Source organism: Plectrocnemia conspersa, unplaced genomic scaffold (genome assembly GCF_051122295.1).
Source record: "Plectrocnemia conspersa isolate PC_06_02 unplaced genomic scaffold, ASM5112229v1 ptg000003l, whole genome shotgun sequence".
Classification (NCBI taxonomy): domain Eukaryota; kingdom Metazoa; phylum Arthropoda; class Insecta; order Trichoptera; family Polycentropodidae; genus Plectrocnemia; species Plectrocnemia conspersa.
The window spans coordinates 29,621,221-29,648,669 of NW_028277167.1; the positions used below are offsets into that span (position 1 = coordinate 29,621,221).

General features: G+C 40.1%; 2 protein-coding genes across 2 annotated transcripts; both read right to left on the reverse strand.

Moving 5' to 3' along the window:
* Window positions 1–2: 2 nt before the first annotated feature.
* Tmem131 (Transmembrane protein 131) lies at window positions 3–13,695 on the reverse strand. Its single transcript, XM_088183211.1, has 16 exons — window positions 13,242–13,695; window positions 12,147–12,269; window positions 11,878–12,080; window positions 11,495–11,811; window positions 11,300–11,435; window positions 10,916–11,036; window positions 10,669–10,839; window positions 8,612–8,842; window positions 8,347–8,538; window positions 8,051–8,282; window positions 7,832–7,980; window positions 7,541–7,758; window positions 7,235–7,483; window positions 4,670–7,173; window positions 4,447–4,601; window positions 3–259 (listed from the first exon to the last, which is right to left on the reverse strand). Exons 1-16 carry the CDS (start codon window positions 13,659–13,661, stop codon window positions 134–136), a joined length of 5,547 nt encoding a protein of 1,848 aa, XP_088039337.1. The 5' UTR covers window positions 13,662–13,695; the 3' UTR covers window positions 3–133.
* A 5,617-nt stretch (window positions 13,696–19,312) lies between these two features.
* On the reverse strand, window positions 19,313–23,895 carry LOC148237201 (T-complex protein 11-like protein 1). The gene is made up of 9 exons (XM_088182706.1): window positions 23,608–23,895; window positions 23,355–23,540; window positions 21,906–22,026; window positions 21,635–21,841; window positions 21,420–21,570; window positions 21,194–21,354; window positions 20,115–20,293; window positions 19,866–20,032; window positions 19,313–19,796 (listed from the first exon to the last, which is right to left on the reverse strand). The coding sequence occupies exons 1-9, from the start codon at window positions 23,712–23,714 to the stop codon at window positions 19,600–19,602; spliced, it is 1,476 nt and encodes a 491-aa protein (XP_088038832.1). The 5' UTR covers window positions 23,715–23,895; the 3' UTR covers window positions 19,313–19,599.
* Between the last annotated feature and the right edge of the window lie 3,554 nt (window positions 23,896–27,449).

Here is a 27,449-nt window from a genome sequence, read left to right on the forward strand (position 1 = left end):
TGCTTGTTTTATTGGTTTATTCGTCCGACGAAATAAATAACGAGACGCGTTTAACGACAGAAGCGTCGTCGGTCGCTTCGCCGACGAACGGACTAGAAGGTTCGGCCTCCGCTCGCGGGCCGACTCGCGAGGTTCACTGGTAGACGTTGGCGCGGCCCCGACCGTCGCCGCTGCGCTCTCCCGCGCTCCGGTCGATCCAAGGATCCGTCGCCGGTCCTGTCGACCATATCGAGTTGGCTCGGAATGGATCGAAAGATTCCTGCAATACCAAAGTAATAAAAGTTAGAGTCAAATAAATCACACTATTTCTAAATTGCAACTAAAGACTGGCTGAATATTTGTTCAATTTTGTCAATGTTTAGATAATACAAAACCTTTTAAAAATTGTTGTGAATGTATGACATAAATAACATCACTCTGGTTGTTTTTAACAAATTACGGTTGCTATTTTCACGGAATTTTAAATATATATTTTGATCAAAGGTAAAATTATAAATGTATGGACGAAAATTTCACTGTTTGTCACAGTCCTTTTTGATCATCACTTACCTTCGGCTATTGAGTTGTTAACACATCTTTCTGACCAGACAAACAATTTTTGCAAAGTTGCATCATGTACGAAGATCACAAAAAACATTTACGGCGGTAGTGGGATAAGTATTCGCCATGGCCGCAGGTGGTTTAAGAAATTTCATAGTTGAAAAAATAAACAGAGAAGAGAAAGTATACGATGACATTTTACATAGTTATGCCCAGGCAAATCTGATATTGCTGATACATTTGAATTACTCATGTTCGAAAGTACAGGAACATTTTAAAAAAATCGTCAAAATTTTAAACAGGGTATAAACTATTTTTAAAATGACTCAAAAATGTCTGGTATGTACCCACCCTTTATTATGAAGTGGTATTAAAATATGCAGCCATTGTAAAACATTTAAAAATACTCATACAAATTAAATTTTTGGTAAAAAAAGGCTATGCTATTTTTCTGAAGAAATTCCTGATTTTAGAGATGAGAATTCGCAAAATACAAATTTACAAGACCGGGAAGGGGTTAAGCAATGAGAACGAGTTCCTGCAAGTATATATATGTCAAAACCTTAATTAGAACAGAAGTTATTAGACATTTTGTAACTAGGGACGAGTAGTGGATGATGTACAGTAACCAAAGCTGAAAAACACATTGGCTTTCAAGAGAGCAGGTAGCAAAGCCAAGCTGAACCAAAACAGTAAAAAAGTAGCCAATAGAAAACAATTTTTTTCCAACATGATAATGCGAGGCCACATACGGCAAAAATCACAAGAGATTAGGATGGAACGTGATTCCTCACCCACCATAATCACCTGATCTTATTCCTTCTGATTACCACTTTTTTTGATTGATGCAACATTATTTGTATTTTGTATGAAAATCATAAAAAAATTATTCAAACGGAATTAAGAAGTTGATCAAGAGATGGAAGAAGCTTGTTTTCATTGAGCGAGATTATATAATATACTTTGATAAATAAATATATTATTTGATGTTCAATGTTTTATTTAAAACAGTGAAATTTTCGTCTAGTACTCCTAATACATTGCCATCTCTAAAAATATTTTTAAATCTTTATTACGTTCGCACAATTTTGTATAATAAAATAAACGGGTGTGATTTAACAGGGAATTATTTTAAGAAATATATGCATTTAAATAAATGCTTTGTTCCATAAAACAAATTCTTTGTGCATTTATGTAAGGTAAATCTTCGGTTTTTTTATTCAGAAAAGAATTCGTTACAAAGAGCATCTAATCCAGTGTTTCCCAGCCTTCTTTATGCCATGCCCCACCGTAGTCTTTTCAAAAGTCATATGCCCCACCGGCATCTTTTTTTAATAAAACAGTAGGTAAATTTTCAAAACGTATATTATAATTGAAATAATTACAAAATACAAATTAAAAATGTAAGTAAAATAAAATAAAATGGTAATGCCTAATCCATTATTAAATTATTAAATTCACTTACGCTTGCTACAAAGAAATTTTATTTCTGGATCTAACTTGGTTAATTACAGTCTTAAGTCCCCTCTATTTGTAATATTCAATCGATTTCTTTTTTTAATGAGTAAATCGCTTATGGCAAATAAAACCACATTCCACTAAAGATGATGGAAAGGGTAATAATAAATTTCTAGCATGCAAAGTAATATTAGGATAGTTTGTGTTAGTTTCTTCGCACATCCATGCCATTATTCCTTTTATATTGAATAAATTTGAAATCGAATCATCATTTTGCATTTCCGAAAGTTCTTCTTCATACAAATTTTCATTTGAAATATCTATCAGCATTGGTTGTGTCAACCAAGCCGGAAAATGTATCTCTTTTAAATCAGCAAATCGTTCTTTAAAATCAGTTGATAAAGTTTGCAGATGGTCCAAAATAACACGTTTAGCATTATCAGTCACTTTACATTTTTGGAGCCAGTAAAATTTTTCCAAATTGTTGGTAAAAATATTTTTTTTAGATAATTCGATAAAAGTGGTAAATGCAAATATCTTTGCTTTTGCATCGACAAGTGTTTTCTCCGATCCTTGAAGTTCGCTATTTAAAATATTTAATTTTTCAAATATATCAGTTAAATAGCTTACAAATGCTTTACCGTCGACCATCATCAAAAACTTCATATCAGATCGGTTGCTTAAAAAATCACAAAGGGTATCAAATAATTCCATAAATCTTTTTAAGGAATTTCCTTTTGAGAGCCATCTTACTTCAGTGTGAAGTAACAGTCTTACGTGTTCCGCATTTTGTTCTTCACAAAATAACTTGAAGAGACGCTCAGATTTAGCACTAGTTTTAATCATATTGATACACTTTATAACGGAATTTAGTACCTCATTTAGAACAGGTGAAATGTATTTAGCCACCAAGTTTTCCCTGTGAATAACACAATGCACCACAGTTATATCTGGATTCTCGTCTTTCATTAATTTTAAGCAGCCATTTTTATTTCCCATCATATTGGGGGCACCATCTGCAGCACAAGATATTATATTTTTAACATCTAAATATTCTTTTAGCTTATTAAATATATCTTTGGAGGTAGTGGTGCTTTCTAATGATTTGCAGAATAACATTTCTGCAAATTCTCTTTTATCAATATATCTTACGTAAGCTAGCAACACGGCTTCACTGTCTCTCAAAGTTGATTCATCCATTTGTAGTGAAAATTTTCTTGTTTTCAGCTTTTCAACAAGTTGGATTTCAACGTTTTCACTCAATTCGTCTATTCTTCTGCAAACAGTAGTGTTGCTGAGGAGCATAGCCTTCACGAGTTTGTCATCTTGTTGTAGAACTGTTTTAAGAAATGCTGATATTGATGGCTTGATTAGATCCTCTCCTATAGTATGGTTTTTTCCACATTTAGCGATGAGCAATGAAATTTGGTAACTAGCCTCAAGACTACGATCAATACTTGCAGTTTGTGCACAAAATAGATTTGTTAATGTTGTTCGTTTTCCAAATTTTTCTTTAAGATTTTCTTTAAGAAAATAATATCTGAATTAATATGAGTACTATGTTTCGCCTTCAAATGTGCTTCAAGACGACCTCGTTTCATTGGTAAAGGATTTCTCACACAGACGACAAAAAGGTATTTTTGGTAAGGGATTTCTCACACAGAAGACAAAAAGGCATTCGTCATGCCCAGCAGGTATAAATCCAAATTTTAAGAAATCCTACGCACGTGGGTATATTTAGTCGTGAACGAGCAAATTATATTTATATGTGGAATATTTGATAATTTCCGACGTGTCCCATCTCTGAAGCGTGGTGCCCCACCTCTGAGGCGTGGTGCCCCACCGGTGGGGCGTACGCCCCACCGTGGGAAACACTGATCTAATCGGTCTAACAGTAATGCACAAACTATTCGTTTTATGATACAATTATTTTGTATATTATTCATATAAGTTTTCCTCTAAAAAAAATATATATGTTCTGAAAATATTTTTGTATATTTTAATATCAGGTTTTTGAATATTTAGAAAATACTTCAGGCATAGTTAAATCAAAACCACAAAAATTTTACAAAAGAGGCATCAAAAAATTACATAAATAACAATGGTAATTATCTTTCGGAATAAATATTGTATAATTTTTTTGTTAACATTTTTTTTCTCCCTATAAAAAAAAAATTCTTTTCACTTTACCTAATAGTTAACTTCTTCAGCTGGTCCCTAGTTAATATTGAAAATATATACTGGTCTGGGGGGCACCGAAAAAATTTGAGTAACACTGCTCTAAATGACGAGGACGGGTTCAATTGTCAGGATCACATAAACTGAAGAAGGGAGCGTACTATGCGCATCTCGATTATCGCCGTGAAGAAAAATAAAGGTATCGCAACACCTTTTAATGCTTTCTTATATTATATCCGATTCTGAAAAGTTTTCCGAGATTGTAAATACCTGTCTGTGTTGGTAGTGTGCATGATTTAAAAAATGACTAGATTGGGGTTGCGACGCATCAGGGCGAACGCCGACGGAGTCTGTACCGACGGAATTGTCGGTGCTGTTGTTGTACCCCCACAGCCATTCAGCGGCTCCGCGATCGCTGGATGTCGCTGCAAACCGAATAAAAAAAATTAACATCGCTGAAATCAGACGAGAAACATCGCAAACGAATACGCACTGGAATTAGATGAGGTTTGGAGCTGACGGGGGTCGACGCCAATGGCGGCGCTTTGCATATTGTTCGGCGGCGAATTCCACAGGTTCGTGAAAGCGTCGCTGTCGTAAAAGTTTCTCCGGCCGTAGTCTAAATTGAACATTTTATCGGAATCGATGGCTGCCGACGAATCTGTCGTTGTGCGATTCCAAGGGTTCTTTTGACATTCCAGGTCATCGACAGTCCCATTGCTCAGATCTAAAAGATTAGGGGTTGTGAAATCGTCGGGCATTCTGTAGCAGTTCAGGTCCGAAGAGGAGTCACAGACTTCGGGACTCAGGTTACGCAGGACGGATCCGCCCGGAGCGTACTGCAGTCTGTTGGAGTGTCCGATCGGGTTCAACGGGGCGACGAAGCCGTTCGTGTTGGCGTCGGAGTAGACGCTTCCCGAGTAATAGTCGTTCGATCCGAAGAAGTAGCCGTTGTTGAGGTTCGAATCCGTCGGAGCGCCGTTCGACTGCTCGCGCAAGCTTTGCAACGTTTGGAGTCCGTATCGTCCACCGTGAGTGTCAGTCCACGCCGCCGATCTCTTAGAGTAGTAGTTGGAACCGATCGGACCCAAGTCGGAGTGGTGACAAGCATCCGCCTTTCTAGGTTCTTCGGTTTTGAATTTGTTGGCGCCGCGGCTCTGATTGGAAGCACTCTGGTTCGAGTGAGAGGATACTTTTTGATCTGCCCTCTTGTTCTCTCTGTGTTCCTTGCGATTCGCTGAGCCAGCAGACGGAGATCCATCCGACCGAGCCACGACGTCGCTGAACGAAGCTCTGTTCTCCCAGACGGCGACCGGCGGAGCGGTAGGCGAGCTTCTCGCCGCGCCGAAGGGAGGCGAGGAACGGTTCGCGTCCGACTTTCCGGTGAGGGGCAAGTTCTTATCTGGGGACCGCTTTTTCGACGCGGGCTGCTTATCTCTTTTCTGATTGTTTCTCTGGTTCTCTCTTTTCGATCGTTTGGTCGAAGCGGGATCGGGGCATTCGAACGGATCTGGGGTCTTATTCGCGGCGTCGGATTTGCGGGCGTCTTTACTCTTCGGTCGTCTGCGGCCTGCGCCGTTGCGCGAAGAGCTCCGGCTGCTGCGAGACTTATGATCGTATTCTTCGTCTTCGCCGTCGCCTTCGTAATTGGCGTATTTGCATCGCGGCGCCCGCTTGGGCTTGTCGTCGCTTTCGGTCACGAGAGATTTCGCCGAAACGATCTCGCCGCCGCTCTTACGTTTGTCATTTTCTTTGTCCGCCTCTTCGTTGTTGGAGCTCTCCGCCGACACAGAGGAAGCGTCCTCCTCGCAGCTCTGAGACGAGACAGAATCACACTTGGATTTGGAATGTTTAGAATCGCGCTTCGCTTCGGGGTCCTCGTCTTCTCGCGACTTTTTCTCGGAGTTCTCGCACGTTCGCTCTCGAGCCGCGACGGGCGCTTTTCTCGCTTCGCCCGAGTCCGACGAATTGTTCTCCGAGACGCACTTGGAAGAACTCTCTAGCGAGCCTCTCGGGATCGAAGTCTTCCGAGAGGAATCGCCCTTGGCGCTCTTAGCGAACTTGTCCTTGCTTCGCGCGTCTCGACAAGTCACACTCGACTCGGACTGATCGGGAATTTTCTTGATCGCCTTCTTTTTGTGCTTGGCGTTGCCGGCGATGGCCGCAACGATCGGCTCTTCGCACTTCTGTGGCTGAGAAGGCTTCACCTCCTCTACGGGGGGATAGCCGCGAATCTCTACTTGTGGGTTTTGACCGCTCCAATTGTGAATTTTGATGGAGGAGATGTCTTTTAGCGAGCAACATTTCCATCCGTCGGGCTTCTTGCTCAGTCCCATCTGGCCTATGGCCCTCAGATCGAACGGCGGCAGGGGGTCTCCGCCGGGCTCCTTCAGCAGCGACGCGGTCATCGCTCCCAAAATTTTGTACGACTCGTAGACGCCGGCGACAGCGACGCACGCGCCGATGCACGCGAGGACGGACACGGCCGCGCCGGACAGTCCGCTCTCCCAACTGGGCCGCTTAAGGGCGGCCGCGCACTTGGCGGTGAGCGAGATCGGAACGGACGCCGCTAGCGTGAAATTGACGAGATCGCTTAGAGACGTCTCGAGAACGAGCAGCCTTCGCACTTTGGTGAGAGTAAAATCGGGCGTGAACGCCACGTCTACTTTTCGGGTTCCATTCGGCGCCAACTCGAACGGCTCGCAGTCGAGAACTCTGAACCCGTAGCCCTCGCATTCCAGGCCGTTGACGAAGAAGCGCGAGACCTTGACGGGGATCGCACCCGTGTTCCTAGCCACCAGGGTTCGCTTCACGGTGAAGTTGGGCGGCGACGATGGCGACTTTTTCGCCTTGTCTTTTTCGCAGTCTTTGAGATGCTTTTCGGTCATGTCGAAAAGCAGGGGGGCATCGGAACCCGGCTTTCGGTTGCCGAACTTCAGGCTGGCCGCGGCCCCGCGACCGGTTAGCCGCAAAGTCTCGATTATCGTCAGGTTGTTTCTGAAAAGAGATGGGACATTGAGGCGACCGTCGAACGGATACAGTAATATTGGAGACCTACCTTATGTACAAAACGCTAGATGCCTTTCTAGGGTAGTGAGTCAAGAAGGTGACGGATACATTTCTCTCCCCGCCCGGAGGCAAATCGAACAGGTAAGTGTCCGGGTGCGGTCGCAGTCGATCCGGCAGCCAGTCGACGTCGAAGAGTCCCGAGTCGTCGCCGTCTTCACAGTCGGTCTCGTTGATGCGGGAGAAGAAAAAAGCACGGTCAGAGCCTCGCTCGTCACCCGAGCAGTCCGGAGGGTGCAATCTGAAAGAAGTCGAGTCGATTTCGTTGGCCTCTTACTTTACAATGTACGGACCTCACCCTTTGGGGATGGCTCGCCATTCGTCATCGTCGTCTCCTAGCGTCCGATCGAAGACCAGCTGCACGAGCACGGGCCGCGTCCTGGAAGGGTTCGCCAAGTTAACGTAAAAGATCGCGGGACGGCCCACTTGCGAGACAGGCGCGGTCACGGCGGACGGGCCCACGTATAGCTTCGGCCACACGAACGAGACCGAGGCAGGTAGAATGTGGTTCCGGACCTGCCGATGACAATCGTATTTGTTATTTTTCCACATCGAGAGTTTACGGCCGTAATAGCGTTTCGAGCCTCACCTGAGTGGTATCCACTCTGACTGAAATGTTAGCGGAGGGGGTCGCCGCCGTCAAGTTGGTGAACAAAAAATAGCGAGATCTGACCAAAGCGACATCTGTCTCGAGCGTGTTGCGAGGCAGAGTTATCAAAGACAGCCACTGCGAACCGACTGGGGGAAAATTTTCAATTTAAGATTCAGGGTATTGTGCGTAATAAAGATGGTACGATAAATTCTTTACCGGTAGAGTTTAAATCTAACCCCGTGTAGCACTTTCCCTCGCAATAGAGATAAGGATCGTAGTGCAGCCAACCAATCTCGTTCAGCTTGGAGGCGGCAATGGTGGAAGAGGGGCCGTCGTTTCTCTTAGCGTAGTATACTCTCCTGTCAGACGGGACTGCCTCCACTGACACCACGTCCATGTCGACGGGAAACGAAGACTCTATCTTCAACGGGAGCGTACACAAGGTCCCCTGAAAGAGGATCGAAGCTTAGACCGAGCAAACTCGTACGACTAAAGCGGAGAACTAAACTTACGGGAAAACAGTCTCCGAACCCGACGGGCTCGGGCTGCGTGAGTCGACCCCCTTCGGCCGAAGTCAGCGCCACGGGCACGACCAGCCTCTCGTGCGCCGTGGCCACCCACAGCTCTCCCGAGAGAGACGAAGGAATGGCCGGGGCCACCGCGGAGACCACATAAACAGCATTCCAATCGGCTGGAATGCATGTCTGAAATCGAATCGAGTATTTTTTTATTATTAAAACAGTAACCCTATGGGAATGATTTGTTGGAGATAATTACGCAAGCGGTGACATCCGAGGCTGCGTCGAAGTCGGAGAACGCCGGAATTTGCGGCACACATCCGGAGAGACGGAGAGCGACGCCGGAGACGTCGGATCCGCCGCTGCGCAGGCAAACTGGCGCGGGGTTCGGGTTGTGCAGGAACAGAGCGGCTCGAGATGTGCTCGACACGGGAACGAGGCCCAAGTCCAGAGTGCCCCTCTTTGAAGGTCTCGGAGGTATCGACATGAGCTAAGAAATTTCGATGATTAATGTTTTGCATTGACAAAAACACTATTTTATGTATAAAAGATATAAATCGACGTCTATTTTCATTAACACGTGGACACCGAGCGCGCAACTATAAAAAAAATAACGTTCCGTTCACAAAATAAAATCATAACTTCTTAACCAGTGAATATTAAAATACAAAATTGGAGAAATTGTCAATCAGTATCTTATCTAAATTTAGAATATCTAATTTTACAAAGATATTATCTTTTAAACAATTTGCATTGTATTTGAGTTACGATCATAAAACAGAACCAATATTTATTATACAGGTATTCTTCGAATTACGATCTAGTCATGTTTTTAAGTCAAACCGTCATAACTCAAGGACTACAAAAAAATTACATCAGAATTTATAGCCCTCGATGCATTGAAGGGAATAACATCTGCAAAGAACAGACCCACTATTTATTCTACATATACCGGCATAGCATTGGCTACAACGAGCTGGTCCGGTTTGTATCATTTAATTTTAATGTTTTATGATTTTTTTGCTCGATCTTTCACTGTTTTTAGATAGATAATAAATAAAAAGCCCCGTTAGATAATAAATAAAAAATATTGTATTTTTATAATCTTTTTTAAATTAAATTTAATGTAAATGATTTTTGTAGAACATAATACCAATAAATTAAAAAGTACGAAATAACAATAACAACAAAAAATATTTTATACCAATTTTATAAAAAAATATTGAGAGCTTCTGAATTAATATAAAAATATCCACGAAAGCCGAATAACATAAAAAAATAGCAAAACAAATCAAAGCAATAAAACGTCAAGAATCACTGATTTTTTTCTAAAATTTACTATAAATGCAATATAAATTAATAATTAATAATAACAACAGAAATAATTATGGAAAAATACATAAAATTAACAAATGTGTATAAATTAGTTCACTACGTAAAGAGTTACCAACTCGTCAGCTAACTTTTAAATTTATTTAAAAAATAATCTATTATTTCTTGCATTTTCATTAATTTATTTGAGCGATACAAAAAATTCTGAGATGAAAATAATTATATAGCTTATATGTGAACCAAACATGTACTGAAATTCTGTTAAATGTTCAGAATTAAACACAGATTTTATGTGTTGATTAAACACTATTTTTGTAAAATTATTAACCATAAAATATCATATTGATATGGCAATTGGGCCAGGAATTTGTTTGTGGGTCGCAGAAAAAACAGTTGCAGGGCCGCGAGTTGTGCATTACTAGCGTAAAGTCAGAGAATATGACCTCAACAAAATAGTCGACTAAGATATACATATGTACGTAGGAATTGATATTTAAATAAAAAAACAATTAAGTGTAACTAGCTGCAGAACCTCACTACAGTGAGTGGTCGGCACCTAGTTTGTTTAACTAATTGATTAAAAAAAAATACATAACTTGTTTAAATAATCAATTAAAAAAATATAGTTGTATAATATAAAAAAACCTTTTTTAAATAATTTTTGTCGTTTTCACAAAGGTAAATAAATGATTATACACTTTTTACTGCTCGATAAATGGTAATGAAAAGACTATAAAAGTAAGTCATGTTAAAATATTACAAAATTTAATATTTTTTAACACTATTTTATAAATCTTAATAGTGACATTTCTTGGCATTAAAAAAATATATAAACGCGCATATATGTACACCCCAGAGCCAATGAAAAAAATCAAAATGCCCCCTGGCGTTCATGTGTTAAAATTAATTAAAAAGATTTAAATTGATAAAACGAGTTACATGTAAAAAAAATTACAGTATTTGTTAAATATGTGTTTCACTCACCAAATCGAGTTTGCCATTGTATACGTGCACTGGAATTATCTGAGCGGACACGTTGGTGATCAACGTGATCTTAGATTCGAACCTCAGAGATTTTGTCCAATTTTTCAGTTGAATTTTGAATCCGTGTCGAACGGAGTTCTCTTCGAAGTCCAGCGGACGAAATCCGCTCACCTGCGACAGCCGAAGGAACGGTGTTAACGGACGCATCAAAATCCAGATAAAGGTCAGAAGAAAACGACGTCTTCACCTCGAAATATTTCTCCATCTCCTTTCCGACGATCAATTCGGAAACATGGACGCCGACGTTAAACTTATTTTTTAGCGACACTTGTCGAATGGCGCCGATTCCAGGATCGGACGACAGATATCTGAAACGGATCATATGAGATTTTGAAACGCGTCTCGAATAATCCTACGACACTACATGACAATTTTTCTTCACTCTTTACGTTGCGATCGAACGCTAAAGAGAAACGCTAAAAATATTTAGAACCCTATGAAGCGAAGGATGTAATTTAAGCGCGAATTAGAGAAATAAGCAAAAAAATTAAGAAAGACCCCACGACTGTTGAGAAGTACATATGTGAGTGAATAAATATTCAAATGTATGTTAAAATAAAAATGAACGCACTTGGTGATGGATTCGTCCTCGAGGACCAACCCTCCGTCTAGAACGCGCGACGTGAACGGCAGCTCGATTCTGCGGTCCGGTTTGGTTTTGATGACTATTTTACCGCAACATATGCCGGAATCGTAAACTTTCTTCCCTGGAAAGAGAGCGGTTGTTAGGAATCGGCAGTTGCGAATATTGGAGTTGGTATCTTACAGTTTAAAGTCAACGTTGCGAAGTTGACGTTCGGAGGCGAATACGGAGGTAGCGACATTTTAGCTCCGTTGGTGACTCGCAGAGCGCCGAACGGCGTTCCGTCTTCGGCTTCGACGCTGACCGAGCTGACTCGGATCGGTCGCGGCGAACTGTTTCCCGCAAACAGCCGAACTTTGGCGGGAGCGTCTAACGTTCCTCCGTAGCCGAAGTTCACCGACTGCGGAACCGCATAAGGTCCCGGTTCGGAGAACGCCACTATTTCCACCGCGACCACGAGCACGGAGGACAACATGGAAGGTATTCCGTGGAACTTTATTCTGAAAGGGAAAGCAAATTCCAATTAGGCATTAAATGACGGAACTCTGCGTTTGCTGGAAACACACCTGACGAACGACACTATGGTCTGCGAAGAGTCTTTGTCTCGAAGCGGCGGCCGATGTAGCGATAGCGGTGGGGGGTCGTATCTGACGGCGACGATCGGCCTCGTGGTGCGCGGCGGCAAAAGCCACAGCGTCTGCGGCCCTTCCAGGCCGCCCCCCGGTAGCTCCAGCAGCACGTTTCCTCCGGACGAGTACACCTCGGTTATCTGAAAAGCGTTTCGTTAATGACGATCAATCGGCAATCGAACCGGAAAGATCGCGACGGGACATACTTGAACCGGATAATCGTGAGGGTTGTGCATGTAGACGAGCGGCGAATAAGTGGCGTTCTGAGGCAAAGACAGCCGCAAGAGTGGCGGCAATCGATACGCACTGGGTATACCAGTCGCTGACATCTGAAATTATACCCACAGTTTCGTTCAGAGATTCCCAAACTTATTTAACCTACCCCCCTATAAATCCACCTTCTCAGAAAGATAGTTTTAATTTTTTTGTAATTCTCATTTTAACTTGTCGATTATAATGACAACATTTGTCTCAAAACTTGCGTTAATTTACTGTGACCAAAATGATCATCCATCACAAGAAAACAACACCTCGTTACAATCCCATAAATAACCAGGTTTTTACAGTAAATATTTCTTAGTTGTGAAACGGTCACGGATCCATAACATTCGAGCGAACGTCGCTTTCTAAAGGCGTAGACCTATTTTGCCGTTCTAAGAAGCGACCGAATCACCAGCAGTATTCGAAGTCCCCACCGACAGACGCGAAGATACGACCTGAGACTCCCGAACACGATCATTGGCACTCGCTGCAGGCATCTATAAGAGCTCTGAGGATTGTCCACTGACATCATCCCTCCACCACTGCTCGAAGAAAACATCTCGCCATTTATTGTGTCGCAACATACATATGTAAATATAATCTAATAAAACTCCAACTAGATTCCACTCAGCGTATCACTGGCTACAGTCACACCCCTAGAGTTCTCAAACCCTAAATTTATAAGTAGTTAAAATAACTTTTTGAAAATATATGGTGCATACCATAAAAAATTAGATTTTTTCGTTTTCTGTCGATGTTGCTTTAATCGACCTTTTTTCTTCCATTATTATGCAAAACGTTCTTCTTTCATTACTCTCTTAACCCATTGATTATTGAGTTATTGTTTCAGCAGTTTTTAGTTTACGTCTAACTTTTATCGATATTTTGTTATATAAAGTAACATTTTATTGTAAAATTTATAAAGCAATTTGTCATGGGTGAAACATAAATTGAAATATGAAACAAATAAAATATTGTTGTAAATAAGACAAGTGGAAGCTACAAATTGTTGTACAAAAAGTATTGTTGTCGATACGCACTGTGTATTTGTGGACGCCCTCCGAGGTGCGGATGAAGAGGTCCGCGTCCAGATCGCCCTCCTCCCTCGCCAGGAAGACGACGTCGAAGGAGGTGTTGCCGTTGGGCGGCACCTGGCGACTCTCGAAGAACGAACTGTGAAAGTGGACGGTGCTGGCCGTGATAGACGAGAGGCGCACCGTGCGATTGGAACCGTTCACTACGTCCACGCGTTCCGAGTGGGGCGAGCCCAAGGGGCGCGCGCCTAGGGCCAGCTGCGGCGGCGAAAAGCGCAGCGCCTGCGTCTGCGTCTCTTCGTCCAGCGGCTGGTAACTGACGATCGACATTCCTGACAGCGCATCTTCCACGCGAGCGCCCTGAGGGCTGAGGCTCGCTTGCAGGAGCTGCGCGGCGGCCAGCAGCAGCAGCCCCGCGCGACACATCTTCCGCCACCGGTGACAGTCGCGGGCTCCAAACGCCGTTTTCGTCGGCCATACCCTCACTTCATTTTTTTAAAACTATAGCAAAATTATATTTTCTCCATTTTTTTAATATTATTCTTTTTCTGAATCAAAAAATAATGTAAAAATCAGGAAAAAAATGATACAGAAATCGAGTGCTGTCATAGTTCTAAATCACTCTTTTTTGATTTATACGAAAATGTATTTTTATGGTATGAGTCGTTTTTAAGCAAATAGTTGTGCACACTATATGCCGGCCTATAATCCAATAATTCATAATGAATTAGAGCATTAATATCCCACCAAATGCATAACATCTTATTGGGGTGTAATCTTGTTCTCGTGTGTTAAAGTAAATAATCCATTTCTCATTTTTGAAAATAAATCTTTTTGTTTTAGATACATTAATTATTGCCATATTGAGATTCGCTGTGCATGGTTTTTCTCAAACAATTTATAAGATATTAATGTTCTGCAATTTAACACCTTTCATATTTTTTTACTGTCTGTGAACTGTGATGTAAGCGACACGTTGAGCTTTTGTGCTAGCTTCTGTATGGTAAATCATTTTGAACCAAATATCCTCAATAAAAACTCGCCTTACGTAAATATTCAATACCAAAATTCCTAGAACGAATTTTTTAGAATACTTTTTAAGTTTAACAGCATCCCTGCCAATTACATTACAGATATTTTTTAATGCTTTTGTCGCAGTATTTTATAATATATTGAGTTGACAAGCATGAATTTTATAGAATAAACAAAGGTCGTATTATTCATAAAAGTTGTCAATTCAACCATATTGTCAATTCCCTTTTGTCATTTCAACGGTAACTTGTTTAGTCCGATCGTGTAGAAGACTACTAATCGAACCAATGAAATATTGGAAGACCTGTTTTAGAGCTTTGTCGGAATTAAATTGTTTTCATATGAAAAAGTTATCCAAATTTCGGAAGAAGTGGTAGTCAGTGGGAGCAAGATCTAGTGAGTATGGTGGATGATAGATAACTTCCAACTCCAACTTCTGTAATTTTTGTCACTGTCATTTTTACGGTATGCGATCTAGCGTTGTTTCGTGAAATAATTCACACCGGGTTCATGAAATCGCTGGGGCTCATGCCAGGTTGCATGAAATCATAATGGATCATACCGTTGTGGCGGCGGGGGCTTCAATTATCCGATGATAGGTAGTGCGCGCGAGTTCAGCTATCCGATGACAGATGGCGCGCGCGGTGGTGTTTGTCTGTAGGGGCGCAGGCTCTGCTCTTAAGGCCTTTCCAAACAGAGAGCGAAGCGAAGGCGTGGCGAAAGCGAACTGAAGCGTGAGCAATGCGAAGACGTCACACTAGACGCGTGGACATAGTGAAGCGAAGGCGTGGCGAAAGCGTGACGATATTTTATTTTTGACTGTTTTATTATTAAAAAATAAGAAAAAAGGCAAAGAATTTGGGCACACGACGTAAATAAAACCCGGGAAGACTATGGAGAGTATCATAGGTTCCATAATTGAATCTTATAAAGACCGATTTTACACTTATTTTCGTATGTCTAACGAATAGTTTGTAAACAATCACAACCGACACGCTTCGCCTTCGCTTCGCCGCGAAATGCCTTGAAACGCTTCGCGTTCGCTTTCTGTGTGACGAGACTCGAAGGACTCGGTGTATTACAAAATAAAAACGCCTTGCCACGCCTTCGCTTGGCTCTCTGTTTGAAAAGTCTTTAGAGCTTCAAGGGGGCCGCTTCTGGGGCTCCACAAGGCGAAATGGCACAGCCTCCAGCAGTGCGTGGCGTGCTTTGCTTCTAGCGGCGTGGAACCAGTGTCGCGCCCCTTGGCACTTAGGGTTCTGAAGCGGTCGCAGGGTTACACTTCTATATTGTAGTTATCGGCAGTCCGGTTAACGATCTGTGATAGGACGTTTGTACAGCGAACTGTACAAAGTTGCCCTTATGAAATCGTCCGGTACGTTCTTGACGCGTGTTGACTGGGATCCTTCGACAATCGTCGATATTAAACCTCGAGCGCGTGTCCTGGAGATGATTGCTCAGACAGGAGGCGAGGTGTAGAATCCGTGTAGTCCAGTGAGTGTTGCAGAGTCAGAAGTCCAGAGTTGAATGTGTATTGTGTCTAATGTGTCTTTGTGAGCCTTTTAGCGCCGCCTTATAATCCCGGTCGGGTGCGCAACAGTATCCCCACTCCGCGCGTTGCTTGCGGTGGCGGGGGTGCGGTGTGGTTGTACAACGCCGCTTAGTTCGGGCGCGCGGCTCAGCGGGACTTCACTTTCACTTATGCTGCGTCACGGACGGTCGTCTCGGGATCCCCATAGTTCCAAGGGGCGCGAGTGAAACGCATTAGGGGCTCCGAGGTATGTCGGTGCAACGGGACGTGCGCGTAGGGCTCCGGACACGCGTTAGGAGCTCCGAGTCGCGTGGGGCAGCCCTACGAATGCGCGTAGATTTACACGTGGTTCGGCTAGATTTAGTTTGTGACGGCACAATGATGGCTTCTCAATGGAGGCGCGTGGCGGCGCTAGACACTTCCTGGGATACGTAGTCGACGGCGGTGTCTGTCACGATGGGGGCACTTGGTAGTGGGGGGGCGCAGACTTATCGTCTCTGTGATCCACCAGTTTGAGTCTGGATCCAGGAAAGCTTCGGCGAGATTGCGGCAAACGGTTTTGCAGCGACTCCGATTATGCGGCACTGTTGAATAATCACGTATCATGTCGGCGGTCAACAGTTTGGTGACGGATGACAATTAGACACAGATTGAGCCGATATTTGTTGACGCCCGTTTCGCCTGTTGTATGCGTTAGTGAACGTCGTCATACAGCGTTCGGGAATGCCTCTGAATTTGAAAACAGTCGGCTCCGATCGTCGTTGCGAAGCGATCGGACCACGCCGAGCTCAATAAAGCTTTTATACAAGCACGTGTTTTTGGATTCAGATCTAAGAACTAACCAGCACGCGTATCCCTACACGCAACATATTGATCCTTCTACCCGGATTCGTTAGACGACGTTTATACGTCGCGAAAGTCTGAATCTAAAAACAACGTCGTAACCCCAAAGACATCCACCACGTGGACGAACTTTGAGACTCGGAGCCGAGTAGCGCTCAAGCTGTCAGGTTACGACAATACGCCAGTCGGGTGCCTCAGTCGAGACGCTCCTGGGAAAACATGCCGTTTGCTATAACGGTATTTTTCAAATCGAAAATTCATTCAGGTCGGTACCGGCACCGCACAGACAGACCGGTACTGTGACAAATCTTGTGCAGACAATCGAAGAAGATTGTTTTCTTTCGCACAAAAATGTCAGCCAGCTTGAGGAAACAAAGTCTCAAGTACTTCATTCGCAACCTCCTGCATCGTTGCATTCATCAAAGTCAACAATCGAAAAAGATTGTTTCCTTGCTCATAAACAAAAACCTGATCCTTGACTTCCTCCTGATCGGCACACCTCATCAGCTCTTCCACAGCAGGACGCTTTGGCCTACAGAAGGACGCAGCTGTACCTGCAAATGCAAAATTTGGTGCAGGAATTCTGGACCTGGTGGTCTACCGAGCACCCGTCAGAGCTACAAGGATGGAGAGTACGGCTGCAGTCGGATTCACAAAGCCGCTGTAGGCGTCGTCAAGGAAGATTACCTGTATCTTTGTTACGGGTGATCAGTCTCGTCGAGATGAATCATCTCGACGAGACTGATCAAATTCCGATGAACAAATTCGCGTAGTGACAAAAACAAACAATGGCAGAAGTGTAAGTGTGTGCAGTGCAAGATATTTTATGTTTCATTGATGATAATTTAAAATGTGTATCTTGTTTCTTGTATGTATCAAATAATTATAATTTAGCCATGTAGCAAACCAAATAATTATAATTTAGCCATGTAGCAAGCCAAATAATTATATTTTAGCCATGTAGCAAATCAAATAGTTATAAATTAGATATGTATCAAACATTTTATTTTGTGTCATTACTTGCTAATTTAGTTGGGTATCAAACCTTTTAACTATTTATAGTATTTTATGTCTGTTTTTTAATTTACATTTAAATTATTATTGTCTAAAAATGAACGAATGCTTACAGTTTGTATTGTGTAATAACATAGTACAAACAATCCAAATGTATGTCATGTATATGTGTTACTAACATAAAATCTTTTACAACTTTTATGCTGTGCCACTAACATTAATCTTTTCTTCGTGCTTATTGTAATTTAGCGATAACTACTTATTCTGTTTTTGTTATTATTTTAAACATCGCGTTCTCACAGAGTTTGTAATATGAGGACAAACACTTGTAAAGCTCGCAGATGTTCCCGTCATTATGAAACTAATGTTTCATGGTGGGGAGTATGCTGACGCCCGTTTCGCCTGTTGTATGCGTTCGCGAACGTCGTCATACAGCGTTCGAGAATGCCCCCCAATTTGACAACAGTCGGCTCCGATCGTCGTTACGAAGCGATCGGACCACGCCGAGCTCAATAAAGCTTTTATACAAGCACACGTGTTTTTGGATTCAGACCTAAGAACTAACCAGCACGCGTATCCCTACACGCAACAATATTATTAAAAAGTATATGGTATACATAGTTATTACAATATATAGGTGAACGGTGCATGACGCGGCACCGACCTTGTGAGTCCGCCAAAGTTCGCCAAGAGAATGTATCGTCGTCATGGCAATGCTACCAGAGTGCTGCCAAGTTTTGGCTATAATAAACCTGTATATAAATATAAATAGGCCTCCACAGTTTTTTCTCCAAATTTCATACTCGACAATTGCATCAATTTAATTATTTGAATTTATTTTCTATATATTATAATAATTAGCCTGATTGAAGGCAGTCGATGTTTTATTTTAAATACAGTACTCGGCGGTTCAAATTATTTTGCCGGATGGATAGTGACGGGTGGCAATTTGAGCAATACAAATTGAGCCGCTGCAGTACTATTTTTATTAAAAAGCTAATGATAGCTTACAAATTATGTTACATGATAATATATGCGAGTGAACAGTGGACGAGGCACCACCGTCCGTTATCTTCCTGCCACAGTCACGTCAGTATTACCATGTGCCGATAACTTTAATGAATGAATAAATAAATATATAAATAGGTCTCCACAATAACTTTCTAAACTTGTATAATCAAAACGAGAAAAAATGTTTTACAACTCAAACCCCAATTTACAATTGCAAAATTTTAGGGCGAATTAAATTAGTTCAACGTTTCTACCTAAATCATTCGATTTTTTGCCTAGAATATTTTAGGTTTACTCGTTAGAATAAATTTGCCTAAAAATGTTATTTATTAGGGAATGATAGAAATAAATAAAACACAAAATTTGTCATATGAACGTATACGTTGACTAATATTTTATTTTTAATATATTACTGAAGCATAACGGGACTTCAAATATATAAAAAATGCTATTTTGAGTATAGTTTAATGGCGTTTGATACAAATCTAGAAAATAATCTTTCAGCCATGTGCGCAGCTACTTACGAATCTTTCTACTCTTCGCCTTTCCGAGCTGTCCAAAAATGTGAGTATCATCAGAGGGTGAGAGCAGACATACATCACTGCAGTTATTTTTTTGTAAATTTAAAAAATAAATTAAGGAAAAATTTGATAATATATTTTTATTTTATCGTTCAAAGATATAGTACAATAAATTCAGAACTGGAAATTGAATTAGTAATACGTATATTTTTCATATAATAAATTATAAAATGGAAATTGATAATTAAGAAATTCGTAGATCGCTTTATTGAAATATATTAATTAATATTAATAATACATAATTATGTACTTTTACATAATAAATTATGAAAAAGAGTTCGAGCGTATTATGCATGCGGAAGGTTAGGTAAGCCGAGGCGAAGAGCCACGATTGTAGCCAATTCGCATCTGTCTATCGACCGTCCAGCTCTTTGGCCACGATCTCCGAGTAGTACTGATCGTAGACCGCTTTGTTGTGCATCACGAGTCTCAACAGAGTGGCAGAAATAGCAGTCAACTCGACATGGAAGACCGACATGCCTATCGGCACTTGCTGAGAACCGCCGCCGCACATTAATATCGCATTCAGGAATTGCAAAGTCCTCTCACCTAATAAATTCACGCTTATAAATTTTTTTTTCAAACGCTAAATAGAATTTACGCTTTGATTTTACTTACGGACTATCTGTCTGACTTTGTGCTCTGGATTTTTCAGCGCTTCGATTTGACCTTTTACTATCTGTTCGATATTATTGTCCAAATGAGGTTGTCCGAGTTTCGTGAGAAGTTCGTTTGTGTCGGCGATCACTTGCTCCGCGACGTTCGGTAAGACCTTTTCTAAATCTCTGCAAATCGAATGACACGAGAGAATGATGAATAGGTATTAAAATAAACTGGAGTAATTATTATAGAAGATATGCTATTTACCCGTCGGTACAGACTTCTTCGGTCAATATTGTAATTTTGTTCTTCAATCGAGTCTTAAATTCTTGCGCCTCTTCGCCTGTTCCACAATTAGGACTGACCAGTAAAATCGAGGTAGAATTTATGAGACGGTACAGAGAATTAGCCAAATCTGCATATCGCGATACGTCCATTCGAACAGTCTATGAACAAAAATATTTATAGTATCATAATATAATAATTGTATCTTTCTCGAACATATTAATTAGACTATCATCAATATAAAATTGCTGAGATAAATAATAGATTAGTATTTTTCACTATTTAAAGTATTAAAAGAGCAAATAATCTTTTTTATATTGTTCATATTTCAGTTTTAAATAAAAATATCGAGCGAATCGAAGATCAAAAGGGAGAGTTCTAGGCACCGTGCGCTTTGTACGACTGCTAAGTGCGCAGTTTCTTTGAACGTGTGTTGGCAAATAACGCATTCGATTCTCTTTTGACGGGACAATTTTTAATTCCCGCAAAATATCTACAAGATATTCTGGGAAAGGAATCTCTATAATTGTATTGGCGCATATACATCTGAAAAGATAGATTAAAGCTGTAAGGATTTTACATAATCCAGAGATTGTAACACAAGAGTGTTAACTAATTATGACAGCATAAGTTCTTAAGTTTTGTTTTGAAGAAGTACCACTTGGAAGAATGGGAATATTATAATAGCAGAGTTTCTTATTAGGTTAGTTTTAATGCCATCTTTAAGTTATGCAAATCCATCCTATTCGATAGAACTGAGCGCCCAGTGCAACAAAAGCGGAAGGTGCCAAACGCACTGTCTTCTGTATTTACAAAATAAATATAATGCTAGAGAAGTTACGCTCACATCAGAGAAGTTAAGTTACAATCTCGATTATACAGGACTAAAGTATTAACGACATATCATATATTTGCCATTCGGCTCCTTAATACACTGGTATTGCACATTGATCTTAATTTAATTTAATCTGGTATTGCACATTGATGGTCTTAATTTAAATTAAATAAACAAATATGAGGAGAGTTGTTAAGCTGGTATTGTATGTTTGACCAAGATTTACTTCCGGGTACGGCTTTTCTTCCTTCCACTCCAAAAGTTCGAGGTAAGCTTTGGCTAAAGCTCGAGATGTTAAATTTCGAAGAAACGTCGCGTCTGACTCCGGGGGTTTTGGATCGTTTTCTACGTGGGAAGTCAGCCACGCTCGAGTTATCTCCAATCCATCTACAATTAGGGTTCGATTAGTGTTCGATCAAGCGTTAAAACCATTCACGTAGTTAAGCAAACACCTTCTTGGATTTCCATGAACTCCTTGAATTTAGCTTGTTCATATTGCACGGTTTGAGCCTGAATGTACGGGCGCACCATAGAAATGAGACTGTTGGCTAAATCTAATTTCATCACCTCCAACGTTTCCAATATAGCTTGAAAGATATCCACCTAGAATTGAAAGTCGTGAGACACAATGCGAATCTAATAGTATATTATGAAAACGGCAACGAACGGTGTCGGTCAGTTTTGTAATGTCGCTTATCATTTCGTCTCTGAGTGGCGCCGCTAGCTTACTCATCAGATCTATGACGAAATCTGAGTATTTCTTGAACTCGATCGCTCCGTTTTCCGCTTGATGTTGGATGAACGATTTATCTAATACTTCTTCGATCACTTCTCTTATTTTGGTGTGTCTCGGTAAAAGGATAGAAAATAAACCCTGGAGCGAAACGAATGAACGATTAGTTTTTATGATCAAATTTTATTCAACTCGAATAGAATACCTGTTTAACGTCTTCTAAAAGGACGAGTGCTTGTTTGAAAACGGGCGGTTCCGAGTTGAGCTCTTCGCGAAGTTTATCAAAGAAAGCTCGATGCATAGTATCTTTGACGAGCTTCTGGTAACTGTGTATAAAGTTAAATTAAGATTATAACAATGCAAAACAAGATTTTTGTAACAAAAATAAGACTTTTTAGAACAATATTATGACTTACAGTAAGTGAGAACCGAATAAAGCACATCTAAACCAAATTTTGAACAATAGAAGAGCGCAAAAAACAATTATCCCTTCTTAGCAGTCAAAAATTCACATCAAAAGCAATAAAATCGTGCCGTCGCAGTGAGAGAAGTGATAATTGTTCTTGCGCTCTCCTATTGACCAAAATTCGGTTAGAATACATTTTGACCAGCACTCTTATATCAGAAGTCTGTAGTAATATCGGTAAGCATTGCTATAATATTTTTAAAACATACTGTAATGTCCAAGTGCAGACGAATTATGGAGCAATATACGAGAAGCGATGTCTGACTGTACTTCTTCCTTAACTTATTTTTCCCTGAGAGTTAAATTGGCTTAGTTTGCATTTTGGACTTGACCTAATGAAAGCTATAACATTATAATTAGAGTTAGAAATTTCATTAGATTAGGTTTGGGTTTGAACAGCAATTGGACGTTTCATAACTGTCAAATTGAGTTTCATAGACATTTTAGTGCAGCATACAATTTCATTAGTGTCAATCAGTTGAATTATATTTTCACTAGTTAAAATATATATCTTACGGGTGAAAATGTATTTGGGAAAACGTATCCCAAACCACAAAACTATACCTTATTTATATTCTTTCGGTTTCTGTCGAAGAAATGTACATATATTTTGCAATTTTACTGTTATAAGGATACTCAAAACATTCATCAAGAAGATAAATATGTACACTGCAACATCAATTCTTCTATCGATAACAATGACAAAATGTATAAAGTAAGACCTTTGATAAATCAGATAATCCTCTCGGATTCTAATTCTCATTAGAGCCATACTATGGAAAACATCACATGAAACAATTTATCAAAGGCAAATCAATTCGATTTGGCTTTACATTTTGGCGCCTAACAACATCAGACGGTTACTTGTTAAAATTCAGACCTTATTGAAAGATGAAAAAAATTATGGGACTGAAAATTAAAAAATTTTGAGACTGCGTTTTCAATGGAGCTGATAAGGAGAAAATAGAATTTGCACACAAATTTATTTAAAATGTTTACAAGACTGCATATATTGTATTGTTTTCGAGCAACTAAAGTTTTGCTAGCTATTGATGGTTTATTTTTGTGCTATTATGAGTATTATTAGACATAATTATTGAAGTGAGGTCTGACTTTAAGTATGACACTGATATTTACAACACAGTTTTGATGTAACAAATGTAATTTTTAGCTTACTGCATTTTTTACCTGTTATCTGGAGGTTCGAATGGCTCTAGTTTGAAATCTTTATCGATGGCGATCTCGTGAGCCAGAGCCATGTTCTGAAAGCCGTGGGCTGCGTTCATTATCTCGGCCAGCGAGATAAACTTCGGAGGCGACGAAGCGGTGATGGAGGAACCTTTGACTCGAAATTGTATGGTGTCATGTTGAGTTCTATCGACAAAATAAATTAATAATATAACCACGAATTTATGCAAAGTGACCGCACCGCGGATATTACCTTTTACCGAATCCGATGGGAAGAGATCCCGTGATTCCCGGCGGCGGATCGTTCGAAGACGAAGCTTCTTCGTTCTGATCCTTTTCTTTTTCCGGAGTTTTGCTCATGTCGTCTTGTGTCTTTGTGTTAAATTTCCTAATAAGGAACCAGTTCTCCTTCGCTATAACTGCTGCGTCATATATAACCTCAAAAAATTTCGCTGAGTCTACGCACTCAGGAGAGAATAAAATGTAAATTTTCAAGACGAATCAGACTTCAATTTGAACTTGTTTAACTGCAGCTGTCAACAAAAAACAGCTGTATGACATCACGCATATTTTATCTTAACACCACAATTTTCGACCATACGTGCACAAAAATATATAAAAAGCGGTTTTATGCTAATAATAAATAAGTAAAAATTGTTTACTCCATAAATAATTTAATATACAGGATGATTCATTAAAATCCCAATGTTAGAAATAGTATATATAATCAATTTTTCATTCCCCCCCCCATAATTCCGTTTTATTTCTTTTACCTTTTTAAAAAATTAATAAACCATTAAAAAATTTTACCGGAATTAATAAGATTGTCTATCAAAAATAAAAAAAAATTTACTTAAGGGAAATATTCTTTTCCACACAATTTCTACATTCTCCCATGAATAAGGTAATATTTTTTTTTTGCTTTACACATATTGTATATAAAAAATGCTGCATGAATGTTATCCTTTTATTAAGTTTTATGACACACCTTGATTTTTAGGCAACCACATAAAAATTGGCTGGACTTATTGTATTGTCATTTTTACAAACCATTTTTTTCGAAAATGTATATTTGTGTAAATGCTGAAGTGTGTGGACTAAGAAGTCCTTGGAGCACAGTATCGGTCTATATATTGTCTAGTTTAAGTCAAAAGGTGTCGGTTAAGAGAACGTGCGCTAGATTATTGTTAGGTAATATAAGTGTCGGTGTGAAATAGAGTTCGTATTATGGTGGCTTAAAGTCTAATTCAGTAGTTTTAAAATTGTGCACCGTGGCTTTTTCACAGAGCCATTAAAAAAGTTTCATTTTTAATTCATTGTAATAAGACGCGACATCTAACAGACCTGGTGCCAACCAGTAATTAACTTAGTAATAATTGTTTGCAGAAGCCTCTATAAATTACTATAAAAGCATGTTCGTTATTTCGTAACTTGTATTGTACATTGAGAATCAAAAAAGTTCAAGAATGATGCGAGTTTCTACATGGGTCACTGCTGTGTTACAGATCCTTGCTTGTTTGGTTTGAGACAAAAGTTCGTTCACAAACATTTCTGCAATATTTTGTTCTGCTCGATTACAATTTGTATTCGGTCCGGTTTTTTCGCACCGCTTGTCTTGACAGTGGTATTGCGAGGGGATCAAAAGGTTGTCAGAAGATCGCGTGCCAGATATCACCAAGGGTTCATATTCGCACGAGCTTCATTGCAGTTTGCGAAGAGGAGATTACTCGACGTCCTCTCTGACATGATACTACAGTCGTGAGGTGGATTTCTTAATATATCAATGTGGTACTAGTCTTCAGCTCATTGATGGTTGAAATATTATATCGTTGGTCCGATACTTACAGAGCTAGCTTCTAGATACTGAGCTTTATAAACCGGATACTTCTTCGTTTTGGTCTTAGTCAAATGAAAAAGTGTATATTAATATTTTCCGGTGCATTTTGTTGATGTTTTTTGCTTATTGTGCGATAGAGAGCTCTGTACGCGTAAGTAAGCATTATTGCTACTTTGGCAGATTGATAGTGACGGGTGGCAATTACACACAGATTGAGCCGCTGCAGTATTATTTTTTTAAGAATATAATTGTTCACAAATTATGTTACATGATAATATAGGCAAGTGAACGGTGGACGAGACACCATCGCCCGTCGTCTTCCCGTCGAAGTCCACCGCTTCGCCGCTTATCAGAGTAAGTTTTATCTATAATAAATAAATATATATATATATATATATATATATATATATATATATATATATATATATATATATATATATATATATATATATATATATATATATATATATATATATATATATATATATATATATATATATATATATATATATATATATATATATATATATATTCCCCTACAATCCAATTTGTCAATTAAAGTACTGTTGTTAGTGTTTTGTCCAATATGTACATTGCTGGATTTAGATTCAGCTGTGAAGCGCTCATATATACCGGTGCAGCTTTTAAAGCGTCGCTATCTTTATTTTATTTTTAAATTATTTACGTGATGAGCTTTACATTAAATTTTATTTTCACTCGGGGTTAGATTACAGTCGACTGTGAAAGTATTCGCCCCGGGGCCGAGAGATGCCTCTAGACGCGGGGCACTATTTTTAGTGCGAATAATTGACGCGGAGCGGGTGCACAAAGGAGGACAAATTGAATCAAGAGAGGACGCCGTCTAAGCGGAGGACGGCACTTTCCGAAAGGGAGAAGCGCGGTAGCGAAAACTATCCCTTTTAATGTCGAATAGTGTATATTTAGCCGAGAGCTGTTTTTATTTATCGCGTTAATAAAACTGGCGCGTCCGGGGGGAGCGCTTCGAGTGAAAAAACAGCACCGAATAAAAAAGGCGCAGCCTTCATCGGTAATTTAATAGTGCGTAGTGTAGCCGAGAGTGGATAGGGACAGGGGGGCGAGGATAGAGATGGAAATAAAGGCGGGCGAGAAGAGGTGACCGTCGGTCCGCGCCCACCTTTGTTTGCTACCTCGCAAACTTAATTAAAACTTTCGCCTGCCGAGGCTTCTTTGGCAAACTTCAATAATTCCCGTGTGAGCGCGCAGAATTATCCATATACTCGCCGATGACACCGCTGCTACTTTTTGCCTCTCGATAAAAACCCCCTTTCGATATTTATCGCTAATTGCCGAACTTTTCGCATATGCGCCTCGACTCGCTAATGTGCACCTACGACGATTAGCTTTTATGACTGCACGTGCGCTTCATTATCGTTCGGATTTAAATGCTCTATGTGAAAACTTAACTGAGGCGTTTTTACAAATAAAAATATTAAAAAACCGAGGGCCGACTGCGGATTGGAGGTTTTAACACTTCACACTGACATCAATGTATCGCTTTCATGTTTCCAAGCCGTACAAGAGTACATACTAAATGTAGTAATTGAGTACATTCTGCACTACACTACACCCTTTTGAATCTAATGAACTGTGCTCGAGCCACATGAATCCACACCCTAATTTATAAATCAGAAGTTGTCTCTACGTTGGTAAAACTGCAAAATAGTTAAAATTAGCAGATCCTTAGTGATACGTTACCGAGCTGTAATTGTACATTTAAAAATGAATATTTACCAAATACTGTGATTTATTTTTTATATATAATCTATTTGTGGCGATAGTTTGAAACCGTCCCTGCCACCCATAAATAATAACGAAGTTTTTCGGAACCACTTTAAAGAGAACAATCAGTAAGCGCTTTATTTCAATTTTTCGACTTTATTAAGATTTATAGTGTTTCATTAAATGACAGGAATTTTTCTGGCTAAGTTCAAGGGGTGACAAATTCTCTCACCTGCATTTCTTAAATGACGTCCCTGACATAAGCGTATATTTTGCATCTTATGATCAGTTTTTCTTATTATGAAGAAGCTCATATTTCGGACTTTGAATCATGTGTCTGATGTTCTCCAACTTCCTCTGTTTAATTGTTGAAAAGACAAGAAATTTCGACGCAGACTTTAATCTCTTCGTCGGGACCCATTTCAGTATAAAACAATAATTATTAAATAATAAAGTTTTTACCGATGGTAAAAAGTAGTTATTTTGTTGTTATTTTT